Here is a 19,871-nt window from a genome sequence, read left to right on the forward strand (position 1 = left end):
AACAGCACAAGGTAACTCCAAGGCCGGCTCCGCGGCCCGCGAGCTCGCCAAAGAGGCCCCTCCAGCTCCGATCTTGTTCCTCACCACCTCAATCCGACCCGCATACGACCCCCACGAAGAGACGGCCCTACTATCCAAAGGGGGCCACAGGACCGAAAAAGGATGGATTTTTATGGACAACAAAGTTGCCCTCCCTTCAGCCCAAGCGGCCAGCCTCCTAGCAGACATCCACAAGTCCCTACACATTGGCCTGAAGGCGATGTTCCGTTTCCTAGATCCCCTCTTTTACATGCCTGGACTCAGAGGTGCCATCTCAAAAACTCACGCGGCTTGCCAGACTTTCGTGTCCGTCTCTCCACAAGGAGGCCTACGGCCCCGAATCCCTACTCACCAGATGCGCGGACACCAACCTGGCGAGGACTGGCAGGTTGACTTCACCCATATGCCCCACTGTAAACGCTTCCGATATTTGCTCACTCTCGTTGACACCTTTTCAGGTTGGATCGAGGCCTTCCCAACGGCCCAAGAAACGGCGGATACAGTCGCCACCATCCTTCTCCAACATATCATCCCCCGATTTGGCCTGCCGATCTCCATCCAGTCAGACAACAGACCCGCCTTCGTCTCTCAGGTGGTTCAACAGGTATCCGAGGCTCTTCAGATCACCTGGACACTCCACATCCCCTACCACCCCCAGTCATCCGGTAAGATTGAGCGTGCCAACGGAATCTTGAAAGACCACCTCACCAAGCTGTCCCTTGAGGTCCGTATCTCGTGGCCCAACCTGCTCCCCCTTGCCCTCACCCGAATCCGAGCCTCACTTCGGACCCCTTCTAGTCTCAGTCCATTTGAACTGCTCTACGGCCACCCTTTTCTCCTCCATAACTTACCAACCCAAAACCCACCCCTAGCTTCCTACCTCCCCTACCTGTCTCTGCTTCGCCACCTTCTCCGTGAGCACGCTGACCACAACCTGCCGACGGTCACGGCCTCTGAAACTTCCTCTCTCCCTACAACCCGGCGATAGCGTCCTCCTCAAAGAATTACACCCCCAATCTCTCAAGCCACAGTGGACAGGCCCCATACGGTGATCCTCACCACTCCCACAGCAGCTAAACTCTTGGGACACCCCTCCTGGTACCATGTCTCCCGCCTTAAAATGGCCCCAACTCCAGAGACTTGGACGGCCTTACCGCTGGGTCCCACGAGACTACAGCTTGTCCGTCACCCTGTCTCTCCTCCTGCTGCTCCTCCTGCCACCCAGGACTCGCCAGATGTCCCTATGGCGCTTCCATGTCCATGGGACATGGCAAGCTAAAGGTCGGACCCACGCCCGAGTCCTGGGCACGGGAGACTGCCAACCAGATGGGTGCCAGGCCCTGGTGACGATCCAGATCCCCATCTCTAACATAGAAGGTGTTCCCCTGGGTTGGTCCACCCCCACTGTCTGCTTCGCTTATGATCAGACCCAAGACTACTGTCAATGGTGGAATGAGACCTATGGGGGGTGCCCCTATCACTCATGTAACATCCATGTGGCAAAACTAGATACCAGGAGCTCGCTCCGACAATCCCACCTGCTCACCACAAATGGCAAGGGTCAATTATTCATCAACATCAAAGATCCCTGGGACACAAGATGGATAAAAGGGGTACAAGGAAAAATCTACCGGTGGGCAACTGATGCCTACCCCGTGGGCTCTATCATGGTCTTCCGCTCATACGTCAGAGTGATCCCTGAAATCATCCAGCACTTGAGCGAACAGGCCACCATGGTCCAGGAGACCGAACAGGCCCTAGAACGCCAACTACCCCACCCTGACCACAAGATGGCAGCCGTCCAAACTTAACTAATGATGCACTCCCTTGCAATTCATCCCTCCCTGTAACTACGCCAATGGGGGCCGCACCAGGCTTGTTCTTCTGGTGTAATGGCTCCCTTACAAAAGAGGTCAACTCTTCCTCCCCCTTCCCATGTATCCCCGTCACCCTTGTTCCACAACTCACATTATATGGCCAAGCCGAATTTCTCTCACTTACCACACAACTTTTTGGCCGACAAAAAAGGGCTATCTTTCTCCCTATGGTCGCAGGCATTTCCCTCGCCACCTCTCTTGTCGCCTCCTCTCTTGTCGCTGCGGGCATCAGGGGAGGAGCCCTAACACACAGTGTCTCAACATCCCGCGACCTAGAACAGAAACTCCAGCTAGCCATCGAGGCCTCTGCCGCCTCCATCACCTCCCTCCAGCGCCAGATCACCTCAGTAGCCCGAGTTGCCCTCCAAAATCAACGCGCCCTGGACCTTCTGACAGCCGACAAACGAGGTACCTGCCTCTTCCTACAGGAAGAGTGCTGCTACTACATCAACGAGACAGGGGTCGTTGAAGACAATGTAGATGCTCTCCGACGCTTAAAAGAAGAACTCCAACGCAGGCAGCGACAATCCACCTCCCCCACCCCCGATTGGTGGCGGTCCACCCTCTATACCTGGCTGACACCAATCCGAGCCCCTTAGTCCTTATCTGCATCCTATTCATGCTTGCCCCCTGTTTCCTCAGGTTTCTCCGCAGCCGTATACAAGAAGTCTCTCAGGTGGCGGTGAATCAGATGCTACTCCACGCATATACCTTACTACCCACAGAACCCCCCGCGGCCGCTCTCCCCTAACCTCCGGACCGCTGGCCACCCGACTCCCTTCCGGCGCCCCCGTACAGCAGGAAGTAGCCAGAGACCAAACATCGCCCCATTACACCAAAGAAGTCGGGATGTAAGGCCAGCAGGTCCAGGGAAGGGCCCAGGGAGCCAGACGGAACCCCCGCCAAAGTGGCTGATGCAACCGACACCTGACATTGCCACAACACCCGAGAGATTACCAAAAAAGGGCTGCTTCACACAGCAAGCACCTCCCCTGCGTCCGCCCCTATAAATTTTGTTCATGCCCGCACCCCGGCGCGACTTCTCTGGCCCCTTTCTCTCGGACCAGTGAACTTCGCCCGGGAGCGTTCCCAAATAAAGCTTGTTTAAGCTCTCCTCCGTCTTTGGTGCCGTGCCTTACAATTTGCTTAACTGGAAAGACCATAACTCTGCTTACCGAGAGGACCCCCTCTGCATGACTGAACTCCTTATATCTGTTTGCCACTCAACATGCCACTCGGGCGGACATTCACACTCATGAATAGGATGCTTACTGGGGATGAAAGGAGGATGGTTGTTGACAAGGCTAGAGAGGAAGCACACCAGCTCCATCTAGCGGATCCAGGTGAAACCCCAGAAGCAAATCTGGCATTCCTATTGCTGAGCCTAATTGGGACCTAAAAATGGACGCATGCCACACGCAGAGCATTATATCAATAGAAAGTGTAGCGGGTCTTCAAAAGGGGGTACCTAGGCAAAAGAGCTTAAACAAAATTCAGGAGATAGAACAAAAACCCAGTGAGAATCCATCAGAGTTTATAGAATTTATCAAGCTCATAGATGCTACAGGGATGCAGATCCTGAGGCCCCTGAGAATAAAAGGATGGCAAATATGACCTTCATCGGGCAAAGCTCCCCAGATGTAAGAAGAAAACTACAAAAGTTAGATGGTGCATTTGGAATGGACCCTTCTCAGTTGGTAGGTGTTGCTTTTAACGTGTTCAACAACAGGGGATGACGACAGAAGAAAGAAGATGCAAAACAGAACCACTTTTCTGGCAGCAGCATTGGATTCCCAGAAGGTGAGTAACCCAAAGAGAGGTAAGCCACCACTGGGGAAAGAACGATGGGCTTACTGTAAGGAGGAAGGGCACTGGAAAAAAGATTGCCCTAGGCTGAAACAGGAACAAAAACGATAAAAGGAAGCAGGGAGGCTCTCTTGCATGGTAGAAAGAGAGGAAAGCTCATGGTAAGCGAAGAGGCCCGGGGGCTCCCTTGGACTTGACGCATCAAATTCCAATCTCCCCACAGGAGTCCCGGGCAACTTTGACAGTGCGGAACAAGTTGATTGACTTTCTAATAGACATGGGTGCAACATATTCTGTGGTAAACACCAAGGTGGCACAGAAAACATCTCAATCCATCCTGGTCATGCGAGTCTCTGGAGAAGTACAAAATCGTTCATTCTTACAACCTCTAGAATGTCAACTAGGGGACCTCACCCTGAAACACATTTTCTTATATATGCCAGAGTGTCCAATCCCTCCTTTGGGACAGGACCTCCTTTGTAAATTAAAAGCTCAAGTAATATTTTTGACAGAATAGCTTGACATCAGGGACCCACCAGAGCACGCTTTGAGCCTACAGATGGGGCTCACGGAAACCCCAGAAAAGGAGACAGAGCTCTTTTCCCCCCTGAAGTCTACGAAAAGGTAAGGCCAGAAGTGTAGGCTGACAGCACCCCAGGGAAAGCCAAAAATGCATGGCCAATATGAATCCCATTAAAAAGGAATGCTGGGACACCTAATCTAAAACAATATCCTCTGAGTCAAGAGGCCCAAAAGGGAATTCAGCCAATTCTCGAAAAGTTTTTGAAAACAGGACTGATTAAACCTTGCAAGTCCCTGAACAACACCCCTATTCTCCCGGTCAAAGCCAAACTCAGCAGAGTATTGCTTTGTCCAAGACTTGAGGCCTATTAATGAAATAGTCCAAGATTTGCACCCTGTGGTACCTAATCCATACACTGTGCTCACAACGATTGCTGGAGAATACGGCTGGTTCTCGGTTTGGGACTTGAAAGATGCTTTTTTCTGCATTCCTATTGCAGAGGAATCATAGCAGCTATTTGCTTTTACGTGGCAGGACCCAGAAACACAGGTAGTCCAACAGTATTGTTGGATTGTCCTGCCTCAAGGATTTAAGAATTCCCCTACTGTAAGCTGCTCTTTGCAGGAAACCGCCCTCAGCAGGAAGCCTCTTTCCTTGTCACTTTAGCAAGGCTATATTGTAACTAACTTTTAAACCAAGCAGCCCCATGCCCTACTCATATCTGACCCAAGCACACCTTTCAGCTCTTTTAATCAAACAATACCTTACCTAACTTTTCGGTTCTTTCCATAGATCAAAGCAGTAAAAATGAAGAATAAGTAATTAACAGATGACCAGATCTCTTCCCTAGCTTCCCTTTCAGTAATCTCTGGAACAAACTGTGTGAGCAAACTCTGTGAACAAGATAATGTCTAGAGGAAGATCAGAAGTCGACAAGCCTGCACACAGTGGGCGGTGGCGCTGACTCTGACCCCCATCTCAATGACTAACTGAGATTCCTTCTCTGTTTCCCTTTCAAAACTTTGATGCCTGAGCAGAATCTTTGGAGGTGGTTTTGGGCTGAGGCCACCATCTTCCCAGATTGCTGGCGTTCTGATTAAAGGCACCTTTTCTTTCTACCGACATTTGTGAGTATTGATTTTGTAAGCGGCAAGCTGCAGGACCTGATTCATTCAGTAACACTACTTTGTTTGGGGAAATGTTGGCTAGGGACCTCAGAAACTTAATATTGGATGAAGGACTCTAACTCCAATATGTGGACAATTTGCTCATAGCAAGTCCTACATATGATAAATGTCTATAAGATACCATCAGAACCCTGAACTATTTGGCCAGCTGTGGATATAAGGTCTCCCAGAAAGAGGCCCAGATATGTAAGCAAGTCACCTATCTGGGCTCTTTTCTCTCCCAAGGACAGCGGGATCTTTTGCCTGATAGAAAACAGGCAATTGCAGGCTTGGGAATACCCAAGACCCACAGGCAACTGAGAGGGTTCCTGGGAATGGCAGGGTTCTGTCAGATTTGGATCTCACAGGAAAACCCCTCTATGAGGCTTTAAAGGGACATGATGTTGAGCCCCTTACTTGGACTAAAGAGTGCCCAACAGCCTTTGAAACAATAAAAACAAACTTAGTCTCAGCCCCGACTTTGGGATTACCAGACTGAAAGAAACCTTTCAAATTGTATGTCCATGAAAGACAAGGCATAAGTCTTGGGGTGTTAATTCAAGCTCTGGGGAATATCCCCCCACCCACTGCCTACTTCTCAAAACAACTAGAAGAGACTGTTAAGGGATGGCCACCTTGCCTTCGAGCTGTAGCCACTACGTATGACAGACTTCAGGAAGCTGAGAAGTTTACTCTGGGGCAACCCACCACTGTGTATGTCCCTCACCACGTCCTTTCTTTACTGGAACAAAAAGGGGGCTATTGGCTGAGTTCTGGGAGAATGGGAAAGTACCAAGCCATTCTCTTAGACAATTCCAACGTAAGACTTCAGGTCACTTCAGCCCTAAATCCAGCCACATTGCTCCCAATTGATGCTGCACAAACACCAGAGCACAACTGCCTACACTTCATTGAGCTAGTGTACTCTAGCAGACCAGACTTAACGGACCAACCCTCAGCTGAGCCAGATATGGAACTGTTCACCAACGGAAGCATGGACCAAGGTAGCTGACACACTGGGTATGTGGTGGTAAACCTTAAAAAGATTGTTGAAGCAAAAGCCCTGCCCCGCAGGGAGCTCAGCTCAGAAGGCGGAAATCATTGCACTGACAAGAGCCCTACTCCCACTGAAGGCAAGGGAGTAAATATATACACAGACTATTTGCTATGTGTTCTCCGTGGTGCATGCTCACGGGGCAATCTGGAAGGAAAAGGGGCTCCTCACTTCGAACAATAAAGACATAAAACATTCTTCTGAAATCCTGTCACTATTGATAGAGACAGTAAAGGGACAAAGTAGGTAATTAAATAGTTAATCCCACTAGGGTATTGTAGGTAAAGAAAAAGGGGTGGGAGACCCCTGTAAGTTAATGATCACTCAAGAAAGCAGGTTTGCTTAACCGCAAAACCAAGCAAGCTTGCTTAGCAATAAAACCATGGAACAGAAGCATGAGAAATGCCCCAAAACAATAAAACAATGGTGTCATGAGACCCATATCCTGCCCAGTGAGCTCAGTAAGTTAATGACCCCTAGGACATGCTCTCTGCACGCATAAAAAACAATAATTTATGGAAAGGTGACATTTCAAAGTGAAAGACCCTCACTGTACCGAGAGCTGAAATCATTTTTCCATAGTGCCATGACGCTCCTGGCTTGACCATGTAGGGACAAGAAAACTCCCCTGCCCAACCTGGAGGATGACCTGATGATGGAACTGTGACGTCTACTCAAGAATGAGGAAGAAGGTGGTCTTCTCCCCCTCCCCACTTTTCCTCTGATTATAAAACTGTAGCCCACCGAGTTCTCACGGTGCAGCACCCTCTCACCCGCCCACTTGTAAGCCTCACAAGTGTCCTATTCTAATAAATCACTTCTTATCTATCACTTTGCCTCTCGCCTAGTTCTTTCTGTGCTGAGGCATGAAGAACTGGAGCTCCTTGGAGCCCCCGAAATGCCACCTAGTGGTTTCTCTGTTAGAAGCAGTCCATAAGCCCTCCCAATTGGCCATGATGCACTGCCCAGGCCACCAAAAGGGTGAGACTCATACAATAGAGGGCAACTGGCTAGCTGACCAAAGCTGCAAAGAAGGGAGCAACCGTCAAGCCATGATAGGATCACTTCTCCCACAGATTGACTTGTCAAAACACCAGGCAGTGTATTCAGAAAAGGACAAGGAGAGGGCCGAAGGGTGGGGTTTCACTCTTGACCACACATCACCTGGCTGGAAATGTAGTGCACAAGGAATTGTTTTGATTCCTGAGATACTCCTGGACACTGTGCTGTAGCACATTCATAATCGTACCCATCACGGGAGAGATGCCACCTTACAATGGATTCAAAAGTATATAATGGGGCCTAACCTACAAAAAACCGTCCAGTGAGTCACTCAGAATTGCATGATTTGGGCTAAAAATAATCCAAAGACTGCCTGTCAGGCCTCCCCAGATGGGGACCCAACACAGAGGAACCTGCCCCACTGAGGACTGGCAAATAAAATTGACTCAAATGCCTTGAGCTGTAGGAAATTTCAGATATCTGCTAGAGTTTGTGGACACTTTTTCAGGATGGGCGGAAGCATAACCCACCAGGACAGGAAAATTCTCTGAAGTGGTTCCAGCCCTCCTTAAGGAAATTATCCCCGGGTTTGGACTGCCTAACACCCTTCAAAGTGATAACAGGCTTGCTTTTGCCTCTAGCATAATCCAACAAATGACGTCTAAAGCACTACAAATTAATGGGCAGTTACATTCATCCTGGGACCACAATCAACAGGAAAAAAAATGAGAAAATGAATCATACATTAAAAAGAAGCACTGCTAAAATAGGTCAAGAGAATAATTTAACTGGGGATAAGGCTCTGCCAACTGCCCTGCTATGAATCAGAGTGGCTCCCAGAAGCAGGCTTAAATTAAGCCCCTTTGAAATATTTTATGGTAGGCCATTACAGGTGTCTACCTGGACCAGGGAGTCTGTAAACGCTCTGAAAGATCTAGCTGTTGCTAATTAGTTAAAATTTGGGGCACTATACTGACCTCTCTTCAAGAGTTTGCCTCCAACAGGTCTGCCTATCCAACTGAAGTAGCCTTACATCCTTTCCGACCCAGAGACTGAGTCTTCCTTAAAACCTGGAGAGAACAAGGGCCTGAAGCTCAGCTGACTGCAAGGTGGACAGGACCACATGTGGTATTACTTACCGTGCACTCATCTGTCAAGTTAGCTGAAGAAAAGCCATGGATTTATCACACTCAGATTAAAGCAGCACCACTGTCATCAGAAAATGGCCCAACTCCCAAAAGGCCTAGAGAGCAATGGGTTTGTGAACCCTTAGAAGACGTAAGTTTGCTCTTCCAAAAAGATAAATATTGAGATTGCAATTTCATTGTAGCTGGAGAAGGGTGGGTCAACCTACGTGTTTAATCTTGTTCAACTGAACAACACAGCAATCTAGTGTAATTATGACACCGTCGGAAAGTTAAAATTAATAGATATGTATAGAAACTGGAACCAAAACCCCCAATTCCAATTACAAATTAGACAAGAGAAGGACTGAGGGATTTCATCGGGTTCAAATAATTGAGAATTGTCCTATCTACCAAAGATTCTAAGGACTATTCTTAGACTAGAATAGAATATTCTTATCAACCCAAGGCTGATCAATTCCATTCTACAATCACCCACATCACCCCTATTTAGCAGGAAGTAGCCAGAGGGGTCATTGCCCCTTTTCCCGTAAGATTGTGGAATGGACATTGACAGTGGGGAATTGTAATAGGGAATAACAAATCTGACTCCATATTAGATCTGTTTCTTTTACTTTAACCTTTGATTTCTGTTGCATTTGTTACAAGTTAATCACTAAAAGGATGTTGCCTATTGCATGAAGCATACATAATTGCCCGTCTCAGGTAACCCTGCCCCCTCTGCCTGAATGTTAAACTAAAATACCTTTGTTCAGCTCGCAGGGAAACATCCTGACCCAAGCCACCTGTGAATGACTGCAGGAAAGAAGAAATTAACATATCCCCTCCTTGAGTCTGGTGAAACCAGAAGATATTTGCAAAACGTATGGGCTTTTTACTTTACCTCCTCACTTGCCCCCTCTCTGTTCTATAAAAGAAACTAGCATCCAGGGCTTCCCTCGTGGCGCAGTGGTTAAGAATCCGCCTGCCAATGCAGTGCACACGGGTTCAAGCCCTGGTCTGGGAAGATCCCACATGCCGCGGAGCAACTAAGCCCATGTGCCACAACTACTGACCCTGCGCTCTAGAGCCCGTGAGCCTCAACTACTGAATCCCGCCCGCCTAGAGCCCATGCTCCGCAACAAGAGAAGCCACTGCAATGAGAAGCCCAAGCACCGCAAGGAAGAGTAGCACCCGCTCGCCACAACTAGAGAAAGCCCGTGCACAGCAACAAAGACCCAACTCAGCCAAAAATAAATTAATTAACAAAAAGGAAACTCGCATCCAGACCCCCTGCAAGACGGTTCTCTAGGACCCTAGTCTGCCATCTTCTTAGACTCCCAGCTTTCCAAATAAAGTTGTTATTCCTTGCCCCAACACCTCCTCTCTTGATTTATTGGCCTGTCATGCGGCGAGCAGAACGAGCTTGGACTCGGTAACAATGAGAGTCAACTTCTCCTAAGATTGCTCAACGTAAATAGGAATCCTGTGGGCAGTGGAGGTCGGGGTTCCAACTAGGCTGGTCCTCAGGGACTTTGCCTCATTGAGCTCCATTCGGCTGACCAAAGGGGAAAGAGTGGGAAGCCAGAGATCAAGCGAGAGCAAAGTGAGAGCGACACAGAGGAAGAGAGAGAAAGGGAGATATTGGAGGAGAGAAAACTGAAGAACGACTAAGACAAAGACCTGGAGAAAAAGACATAAAAAGAGCTAAAGGGATAAGGAAGGAGGGCACACAGACACACGGAGACATAAACATCGGAAGAGAGACAGAGATGCAGACGCAAAGAGACATCCAGACACAGAGAGAGAAAGAGGCTCAGAGACAAGGAGTCGCGGGCAGAGACATTCAGAGCAAAGAAGGAGAATCCAGAGCAGGACTGTCTACATCTGCGCTCACCCTCACACTAAATTTGTCGGCTAGGACCGCCTGATGCAGCCCAGGAAAAGAAGATCGGATCAACCGGACCGCGCACTCCTCTAAGCTAGCTTAGACACCCTCCAGGGAACGTATCCCAGCGGCGGGCATCTTGCCCTACCCTCGTCCAGCCAGTGGTGGCGCTCAGAGGCCGAAGGGGCATTTTCCTCAACCAACGAGGTCTCAGAAGGCTCCCAAAGCCTCGCCCACAAGCACCCCAGTTAGGCCTGGGCTCCTAATCTGCATGGCTCCGCCCACAGAGCCCTATCTTCGGAAGTGAGGTCAGCTCGGCCTTTTGCCGGTCTGGGCAGGCCCTGGTCAGCCTACACATTGCCTTTGCAAACTCACCCCTCTGCGCCATGAGCATGTCCACGGCTCGCGCTTGCCTTTTTCCAGAGGCCGCTAAGCCCTTCGCCTGCCTGAATACCCAGACACCCACGAATACTTCCTACATCTGAGAGGCCCGCCTCTCGCCTTAGAAGCTGAGTCCCATAGGCTGGCCAGCCTGCGCACGGCACTCCGATTGGAAGCGGCGACTGTCCGTCAATCATTTTCTCTCTGTCAGACTCCACTCCACCCTCACGCCCCTGCCTTTCCTGGTGGATAAATGAGGGTGAAGTTGCCTCAATTCTGGCAATCACGTCTATAGACCAGGCACGGGCATCTATCATGACCTAGGCTGCGAACCTCCTCCAGTGAAGAGAGGAATAGGCTCGAATCTTCGATTGGGTCCAGAGAGATGTCAGTCAAGGGATCGGCGGGTGCAATAGCAAGCCGACGCACAGTATTGGTAGAGATACGAAGCCGACGGAAAGCGGCGGAACGGTCGGAGGGGACCGGCTTCGCTTGATTGGGCCATAAAGGAGGCAGTGCCGCCCTCCGTACTCCGGATTGGCTGAACGTGATCCGCGCTCCCCTCACGCCGGCAACCTTGGGTACGAGAAGTGGCCCGGACTCGCCCCTGTTAGCCGCTGGTGCGGGTGCGGTGGGAACGAGGGCAGAAGGGGCTCTGGATTCCGGGCCAAATCCGACGTAGATCCGGGAGTGGCGCGCGCCTTCTCTACGGTGAGGGAACACAAGTGGGCGGCGGGAGAGAGGGGTCCGGCGCCCAGCGAGCGAATAAAGGTCCGCAACCGGAAGTGTCTTCAGAGTCGCGTCGCACCCGGAAGTGTGGCAAGAGAGCGGCCACATCCGGAAGTGTGATGCTTCCGCGGCTGCGGGAAGTAATGGTACCTGGCCAATTGAGATACGGAGTTAAAACAGGTGTTTATATATCTTTATTTCCAGAGGCTCGGTAGAGCCTCACTTTTCGGAAAGTGTTGGAGGTTGCAAGTATGTGGTCGTGTTTTTGAATGTCTCATCCTGTTGAAACGCGAGGGGAAACGAGCCCCAGGAGTGTGTACAAGGGGGCCAGGTTCAGTAACAGCTTTTAAGAAGTTTCTTTTGCTGCGGGTCACTCTCCATTCCCTCCCCCACAGGGATGTGCAGATGGAGGCCGGAGGAGGCACTGCTGCCCCAGTCCCCGGGGACGCGGAGGACTTGGAGGAGATGCGGTTCCCCAGTGGGGAGGCTAGAGACGGTGGAGGGATTTGCAGGGACCTACCCGGTACTGGAGATGCGAGCGTGGAGAAAACAGGTATGCATTCCCTTCACTGGGCTCTTGGAAGGAATCCCTAGTGGGTGTTACTGTTGGGGGAGGTCCATGGGGGACCAGAGGGGAGCCTTTTGGGACTCGGGGAAGTAGTTTAAACCATAGCTTGGGTCAGTGGGAAGTCATTGTGTACTCAGGTTGTAGTTTAAATCATTGAGGAGTGAAAAAGAAATGAATGGGCGTCAATGGATGTTCACTGGGGAGTTGGTATGAATTTAGGTAATGGAAGAATCAGTAAGGGATCCGTTGGGGTTAGAGAGGGGCACTAGGGATTGAGGATGTTAAGGTCAGTGAATGACCAAAAAAATGTTAATACGGTCAAAGGGGGACTATTTAGAAGTCAGTCCCCCTTTGACCCCTTTGGGGTCTTTAAATCACTGAGGTGGGAAAGGGGATCAGTGGGGACATTGGGCGCTCAGAGTATTTACGTGGGAAAGGGGATCAGTGGGGGCCAGTGGGCGCTCAGAGTATTTACATCATTGAGGAGTTGATGGGAGTTGTTGGAGGGAGTCTTTAAGGAACCAGATCTTAGTGGACGTTAATGATGATCATTGATGGGGAGACAGTGGACATCAGTGAAATTATCTGGGGAGTCAGAGGACCAGTAGGAAGATCTTTGAAGACTCTGATGTACGTGTAAAGGTATAGAGTGGAAGATCAGCGGAAGTCATTGCGGAATGAGTGCTCATTGACCACTTTGGAATTAGTGGATGTTAATGGGGTCATTGGGAAGGATCAGTACACTTCACTGAAAATCAGTAACTGGTGGGGGAGGGCGTCTTTGAGAGCTTGTTGGCAAGTATTGGGAGTAGGTACTTGGGAACTGTCAATGAGAAAATGAGGGAATATGAGGTCATTGGGATTTTATGAGGAAAGTATTGATACATAGTTTGCCAGTGGATAACACTGGCTGTCACTGGGGATCAGTGGACATCAACTAAAATAAATGGGAGGGTAGTCAGTAGAGGGCAATGAAATTGTGGATTTCATTGGTGAATGTTAATGATGGTCATGGTGAAGGGCAACAGAGGTCATTAAAGTCCTGTGTGTTAGTGGATGTTATGGTGGTTATTGTAGGGAGGGGAGTGGATAACAGTGAGAATAAAGGGAAGTCATATCAATGAGAATAAAAGTCAGGGGAGTCAGTGGAGGTCACTGGAAGTCTTGGATGTTAGTAGAGGTTAACGGTGGTCATTCTTGGGAATGCAGTGGACATGGAGTAGATTAAATTGTGGGTCGGGGCAGTCATTGAAGGTCATTGAAGACCCAGGTATTAGTGACGTTAATGTGGGGTCATTGGAATGTTAGTGAACAGCAGTGGGAATGAATGGGGGTGAGGGGAGTCCTAAAGATCCAGATGTTAGTGGATAATCATGGCAGAATTTGGATTAGTGGTCATCACCAAGACTGGGAGAGTCAATGGGGTCATTAGGATCAGTGGACATCAGTGAGAATAAATAAGGGGTTAGGGTGGTGAGGGGCACATTCAAAGACACAGATGGTAATAGATATAATGGTAGCTGTTGAGGGGTGAGTAGACACCAGGAAAATAAATGAGCGGTCCGAGATTAATGGGGGAATCATTGAAGATGAAGATATTGAAAATCATTCGGAGGCAGTGGAGTGCTTTGAAGACTTCGGAATGGCAGTCATTGAAAGGGGAATAATTAGTCTGTAGGGATATAAAGGGTTCAGTAATGACAGTGAGATGGGATTATTGGAGTTTTAGGGGGATCGTTGAAACCTAAGTGTTAGTGGATGTCATTGAGGGGCAGAGGAGACACCTGGAGGTCTGTGTCAGCAGCAGGGGGTCATTGCAGGGCTGGTAGGGATTTGGTTGGTCTGTGGGCACATGGGGTTAATGGGAGTCCACAGGCAGATGACTCACCAGGGGCTCCCTTTCAGGATCCGAGACCAAGGACCAGCCACCCGGCCTGCTGCTCCAGTCCGAGGCTCCATCATGCACCTGTGGGCTCTGGGGTCCGGCAGCCTCTGAGAACAGTCCCGTGGGCGGCCCTGAGAGTGGCTCAGGGGGCCAGGGCGGGGACCCCAGTGACGAGGACTGGCGCAGCAAGCGGAAGCACGTGTTTGTGCTGAGTGAGGCTGGCAAGCCCATCTACTCGCGGTATGGTAGCGTGGAGGCATTGTCAACTACTATGGGTGTGATGACAGCTCTCGTGTCCTTTGTGCAGAGTGCAGGAGATGCCATTCGCGCCATCTATGCTGGTGAGCAAAGGGGCAGGAGGCAGAACAGGTGACGGTGACTGGGACTGTGGCTGTCTGTCCGGCAGTAGGTCTTTCTGTCTGGCTGGCTGCCTGGGGGACTATCCAGCTAGTTAGGAGTGAGTCAGTGTGTGTGGAGGCTGGCCAGGCGTCTGTCTGTCTGTTGGCCCTGCTGGGTTCTGAGTGATTAACTCACTGGGATCTAAGTAACTGGCTGGATATTTCCTTCTTGCCTAAGAGGGTGAGTTTGGGGGCTGTTTGGCTGAGTTGGTGCCTTTCTAGCTCTGTTAGTCCTTGCCGCATCTTCCTCCATGCTGTGTGCCTGATTCCCTGACCATCCCATCGTGTCTCTGCAAATGTCCAAACTCCCCCAGTTTGTCCTTACCTTAGTGCTGTGTCCCTAGAGTGACCGTGTGGGCTTGGCCCAGGAGTGTATGCCTTCTGGGGAAGGGTGGAAGAGCCCCACCTGAGCCCGTCTTGTCACCACTGACGCATCTCTACCCCCTGCCCCTTCCCTCCCCCAGAGGACCACAAGCTGGTGTTCCTGCAGCAGGGCCCACTGCTGCTGGTGGCCGTGTCAAGGACGCCTCAGTCAGCAGCACAGCTGCGGGGGGAGCTTATGGCCGTGCACGCACAGATCGTGAGCACCCTGACGCGTGCCAGCGTGGCCCGCATCTTCGCGCGCAAGCAGAACTATGACCTCCGCCGCCTGCTGGCCGGCTCAGAGCGCACTCTAGACCGGCTTCTGGACAGTGTGGAGCGGGACCCGGGTGCCCTGCTGCTGGGCGCCGTGCGCTGCGTCCCTCTCGCTCGCCCGCTGCGGGATGCGCTGGGTGCGCTGCTCCGACGTTGCACGGCGCCTGGCCTGGCCCTCTCGGTGCTGGCGGTTGGCGGCCGCCTGGTGACAGCAGCCCAGGAGCGGACCGTGCTGGCCGAGTGCCGGCTGGACCCAGCCGACCTGCAGTTGCTGCTGGACTGGGTGGGGGCACCGGCCTTTGCGGCGGGCGAGGCCTGGGCGCCTGTGTGCCTGCCCCGCTTCAATCCCGATGGTTTCTTTTACGCCTACGTGGCCCGCCTGGACGCCATGCCTGTCTGCCTGCTGCTGCTCGGCACCGACCCCGAGGCCTTCCACGACATGGCCACCTGCCGTCGCCTGGTCGAGGACGGCATGCACTCCCTTGGGGCCATGCGCACCCTCAGGGAGGCTGCCAGCTTCTCCAACACCCCATCGGCCGGTGCCTCGGCCTACAGTGTGCAGGCTGTGGAGGCCGCCGGCCTCCGGCACTTCCTCTATAAGCCGCTGGACATCCCCGACCATCACCGCCAGCTGCCCCAGTTTACCAGGTGGGCCCCTACCCTGCGGGCAAGTGGCCCGGTGGGAAGGCTTATCTAACTGGAAGGTTCGGCAACTCATAGACATGAGTCTGGAGAGACAGCCAGCCATGCTCTAGAGATGCAATAGAATGGGCCTGCCCGATGCGGGAGGCTCAGCCACCAACCTCGAGAATTCCCCTGTTCTAATGGAGAGGAGGGCCCCAGGACTCAAGGAATCCCCGAGTTTGATAGGGAGCTTAGGCCCTGTGAAGCCTCCAGTCTAATGGGGGAGGCTCAGCTCCTAACTTAACTGAACTCCCTAGACTGAGGGGAGATAGGCCAGCCAAGAAAGCCTTAGACTGATCTTGTCCCCCACCTCCGTCCATCACTGCAGCCCCGAGCTGGAGGCCCCATACAGCAGACAAGAGGAGCGACAGCGCCTGTCCGACCTGTACCACCGCCTGCACGCGCGCCTCCACAACACCTCCCGGCCCCTGCGCCTCATTTACCACGTGGCTGAGAAGGAGACGCTGCTGGCCTGGGTGAGTTGAGTGGGGGGCTCTGAAGGAGTTAACTGCCCCACTTCAAGCCTTCTTTCCCTCCCCTGTATCCCCTCCAGCTGTGACAGCCTCCTTCAAGTGCACCACGCCTTGGCCTGGGCTGCGGTTCTGCCTCCAGAAGTGTCCTGGCCACTCCGTGTGTCTGTGAAACCCAGCAGTTGCAGTGTCCAGAACCTTTAGTTCCACCATTCTGTTGACCGTTCCCTCGGTCAACAGTAACCATCTGGTAAATACCAGAGAAACAACCAGTAGAGAGTCTGGTGGTTTTGGGGGTTTTTTTCCGGAAAAACAAATTTATTTTTAAAATTTTAAAATTACTGAAAACATTTAAAATGTTCTAAGTAGCAATAACTGTCTCTATCAGACAACACAAGTGTGAAAATTGCTAGCAGAAATATGAAAAGACGCATACTATTTCAGGTAAAATTGAAATACAAAGTTTTCTGAATTTCATTCAATAACGTGTTTCCAGATATTACGATCTTCTGCCATCATGTGGAAATTTTTGAAATTACACTTACACAAAAAATTCCTGTATCTGACTGGAGTATTCCAGTCAATACTAGAAGGAATAAATGAATCCAGTTGTAAACAAGGTAAATATTCTTAGAAGAATTTAGTGAAAATTACCATGCACAGTTGCTCCTCGTTTCTGTCTTCTTCCAGAGAGAAGATGGTGTTCACTGTAGCTTAAGGAAACTGCATGACAGACACTCAACTTCTTTTTCTGTTTCCAAGATTCTTGGCAGTTATGCCTAGGACTCTCCCAGTTCATGATCTTAAATTTCTTAAATACTCTTTAATTATCTCTTTCTATTCTTAGGCACTTAAAACACAAAAGTGCCAAATCTGAATTTGTTCTTCACATAAAACAGAAATTAAGTTTTCTTCTTTTTAGACACATGCATTGACACTTGTAGACAAACCACCAGTCTACAGTAGAGTGTCTCCTGGTTAGCCACCAGTAGAGTGTCTTTGACTTTCAAGAGGCCCCGTTATCCACCATCACTGTGCTCGCCGATTTCCCATGAGCCCCGCCCACATGTCTGCAGGTACCAGTTGAGCTTTGACTCCATGAGTCCCCAGCAGTCTTGAACACTACAGGCTTGGTCCCCTGCTGTGCCTTCCACCTGGGGTATCCTTCCCTGGGGTCTCTTCAGGGCTCCTGTGCTCACTTCCTATGGGTCTATTCAAGGTCAGCTTCAGGGAGTTTGGTCACGTGACTCCGCTGGAACTGGCGCTTTCCCCTAGATTCTGCTATTTAGTGTATATTTATTAAATCATTTATTTGCATGCCTGTTATGTATCAGGCATTGTTCTAGGCTGAGAATTTTATTTAATCAAAAAAATTTCTTTAGCTTTCATTTTCAAGCAATTTTAGACTTACAAAGAAGTTGCAAAAAGTTACTTTAAATAGGTCCTTCACGTAGTTTCTCCAGATGTTAGCATAACCACAGGAACCCATTAAATCAGGGAATTAACATCAGTACAATCACATCTTATGCACAGACCTCATTCAGACTTCACCACTTGTCCCACTAATGTCCTTTTACTGGTCCAGAATCCAGTCCAGGATCACAGATTTGTTTATTGTGTCTCCCTAGCCTCGTTTATTCTGGAACATTTCCTCAGTCTTTTTTTTGTCTTTTATGACTTGGGCACTTTTAGAAAGTACCAGCCAGTTAGTTTGTAGAATGTCCCTCAACTTGGGTTTTTCTAATATTTTATCAAGACTAAATTGAGGTCATGCATTTTGGGCAAGTGTATCACAGAAGTGATGTTGTGTCCTTTTCTGCTTCATATCAGGAGGACCACAATGTCACTGTATCCCATTGATGATGTTAACTTCTGTCGCTTCATTAAGGTGGTAGCTGCTAGGTTTCTCCACTTTAAAGTTAGGTGTTTTTGCCCTTTGTAGTTAGTAAATATCTTGTGGTGATTATGTCAGTGTTCTCTTTTTCACCGTATTTTCATCCCCTAATTTTAATATCCATTAATGATTTTTGCCTTTGACAGTTGTTTCTCTGGTATTTTTACCAGATGGTTACTTTTCTAACTCCATCATAACTTCATTTATTGGTTGAGATTCTATTGTATGGAAGAACTTTCCCTGCTCCTATTTATTTGTTGAATTTTGAATTTTATAGTATGGAATTTTCTTGAATTCAGTGGGCTAAAGTCTTTTCCTTTCATTTATTTTTGTGCTCAAATTGTCTGAGTTAGCCAGCAGAGCCATGATTTAGCTAGACTGGCCCCTGTGTCTTTTTGACACGTCTGCATGACCGCTTAAGCACTTCTAACTTTCTGGCACAAGGAGACAGTCCAAGCTCATTTTGTACTTTCTCTGTGCCAGTCCTGAAATTGGCCATCTGTCCAATGAGCCCTTGTACCTTTCAGTGGAGGATGGTATTTCAAAAACAAGATCTGGTAGGCCCAGGATTTTAAATCGGGCGGTCAGGAAATGACATCCACGTGGGAGGGGAGGTCCCAGGTCGTGTGGGTATCTCCAGGAACAGTACACCTGGCAGAGGGAAAGGACTGTGCAAATGCCATGAGGTGAGGCTGAGCCTGGTTATGTTTGAGGAACAGCAAGGAGAGGCTAGAGTGGCTGGAACAGAGAGAGCGAGGGGGAGAGCAGAGAGAGGTGATGTGGAAAGGTGCTGGTGACCTGGTCAGGTTAAGCCTCTCAGGTTGGAATGAAGATGAAATTGCGTTAATCCTCCTATTATGCCCAGGCTACAGATGATAAAAACAGGTGTGTGGAGCTTAGAACAGGACTTTGTATACAACCACTGCTCATTAAACGTTAAGCACTGTTGTCACCATCCCCAGTGCACACATGAGTGAACTGAGGTCCAGAGAGTGTACATACACACACACAGAGCCAGCATCACCCAGCTGAAGCCACTAGATCTCGCTGATCCCTTGGCCCACTCATGATACGATAGCATCAGCTTACCCACTTTAGCCCAGTGACCAGGCAGCACCAAGGAGGAGCTGCTGCCAGGTGCACCTTCCAAACGGGACAGGTATGGGGCTAGGGTGGGGTGGACAGCACCGGGCACGGCTGACCCTGTCTCCTCTCAAACCCCCAGGTGACCTCCAAATTTGAGCTGTACACCTGCCTCAGCCCCCTGGTGACCAAGGCAGGTGCCATCCTCGTAGTGACCAAACTCCTGCGTTGGGTGAAGAAAGAGGAGGATCGTCTGTTCATCCGTTACCCACCCAAGTACTCCACGCCCCCAGCAGCCCCAGCTGCCTCCGCGGACCAAGCTTCCCATAATGGCCTGTTTACTGGACCTTGAGAGGCGGAGCTCCCAGACTGTGCTGTGTGGGGAACCACCACCTTTGGCTTTTACTTCCTGTCTCCACCCTGGAAATGGGCCGGGGGCGGGGGGGAGGTGGGGGTTGCTGGTGGTGGTGTCTGTGGCTGGTCCCTGTCTCCCCGGGCAATGGAGCGAGATCTGGGGGGCTGCCCACACATGAGCGATGGGTGGCAGTGTGACTGCACACAGGTGAGCAGGCTGCTTCCCCAGCCCCCTTCTGCCCCTCCACCCCTCGGAAAATCCTTAGGACTCCCTCTTCCCCTCCCTCTGCCACACCTCCTTCACTTGGAT

At 50.3% G+C, this 19,871-nt stretch overlaps 2 protein-coding genes across 6 annotated transcripts; both read left to right on the forward strand.

Moving 5' to 3' along the window:
- Nucleotides 1-1,897: 1,897 nt before the first annotated feature.
- LOC149744706 (endogenous retrovirus group FC1 Env polyprotein-like) lies at nucleotides 1,898-2,515 on the forward strand. The gene has a single exon (XM_089902487.1). The coding sequence runs from the start codon at nucleotides 1,898-1,900 to the stop codon at nucleotides 2,513-2,515; it is 618 nt and encodes a 205-aa protein (XP_089758613.1).
- An 8,545-nt stretch (nucleotides 2,516-11,060) lies between these two features.
- On the forward strand, nucleotides 11,061-19,795 carry MON1B (MON1 vesicular trafficking associated B). 5 transcript variants are annotated; one of them, XR_016391027.1, is made up of 6 exons: nucleotides 11,061-11,571; nucleotides 11,985-12,142; nucleotides 14,063-14,383; nucleotides 14,905-15,724; nucleotides 16,089-16,480; nucleotides 19,350-19,462. XR_016391027.1 is itself a non-coding variant. In XM_022583142.2 (6 exons), exons 2-6 carry the CDS (start codon nucleotides 11,995-11,997, stop codon nucleotides 19,557-19,559), a joined length of 1,647 nt encoding a protein of 548 aa, XP_022438850.1. In that variant the 5' UTR covers nucleotides 11,073-11,571; nucleotides 11,985-11,994; the 3' UTR covers nucleotides 19,560-19,795. The 5 variants fall into 5 exon arrangements, 4 of the variants coding, with proteins under 4 accessions (XP_022438850.1, XP_022438852.1, XP_022438851.1 ...); XM_022583142.2 differs by having other exon boundaries at nucleotides 11,073-11,571; nucleotides 16,089-16,236; nucleotides 19,350-19,795; XM_022583144.3 differs by having other exon boundaries at nucleotides 11,073-11,441; nucleotides 16,089-16,236; nucleotides 19,350-19,795.
- The last annotated feature ends 76 nt before the right edge of the window (nucleotides 19,796-19,871 follow it).

The sequence above is a fragment of the Delphinapterus leucas genome, chromosome 20 (genome assembly GCF_059928025.1).
Source record: "Delphinapterus leucas isolate spDelLeu-1000000601 "Yukka" chromosome 20, BTC_Dleu_Yukka2, whole genome shotgun sequence".
Taxonomy (NCBI): domain Eukaryota; kingdom Metazoa; phylum Chordata; class Mammalia; order Artiodactyla; family Monodontidae; genus Delphinapterus; species Delphinapterus leucas.

Excerpts from the sequence above, each read along its gene's own strand:
- LOC149744706 (XM_089902487.1), top strand. The coding sequence starts at position 1,898 with ATGGGGGCCGCACCAGGCTTGTTCTTCTGGTGTAATGGCTCCCTTACA.
- MON1B (XM_022583142.2), top strand. The coding sequence starts at position 11,995 with ATGGAGGCCGGAGGAGGCACTGCTGCCCCAGTCCCCGGGGACGCGGAG. Across the intron at positions 15,725-16,088 it reads CAGCTGCCCCAGTTTACCAG|CCCCGAGCTGGAGGCCCCAT; the intron begins GTGGGCCCCTAC and ends CCATCACTGCAG. Across the intron at positions 16,237-19,349 it reads AGGAGACGCTGCTGGCCTGG|GTGACCTCCAAATTTGAGCT; the intron begins GTGAGTTGAGTG and ends TCAAACCCCCAG.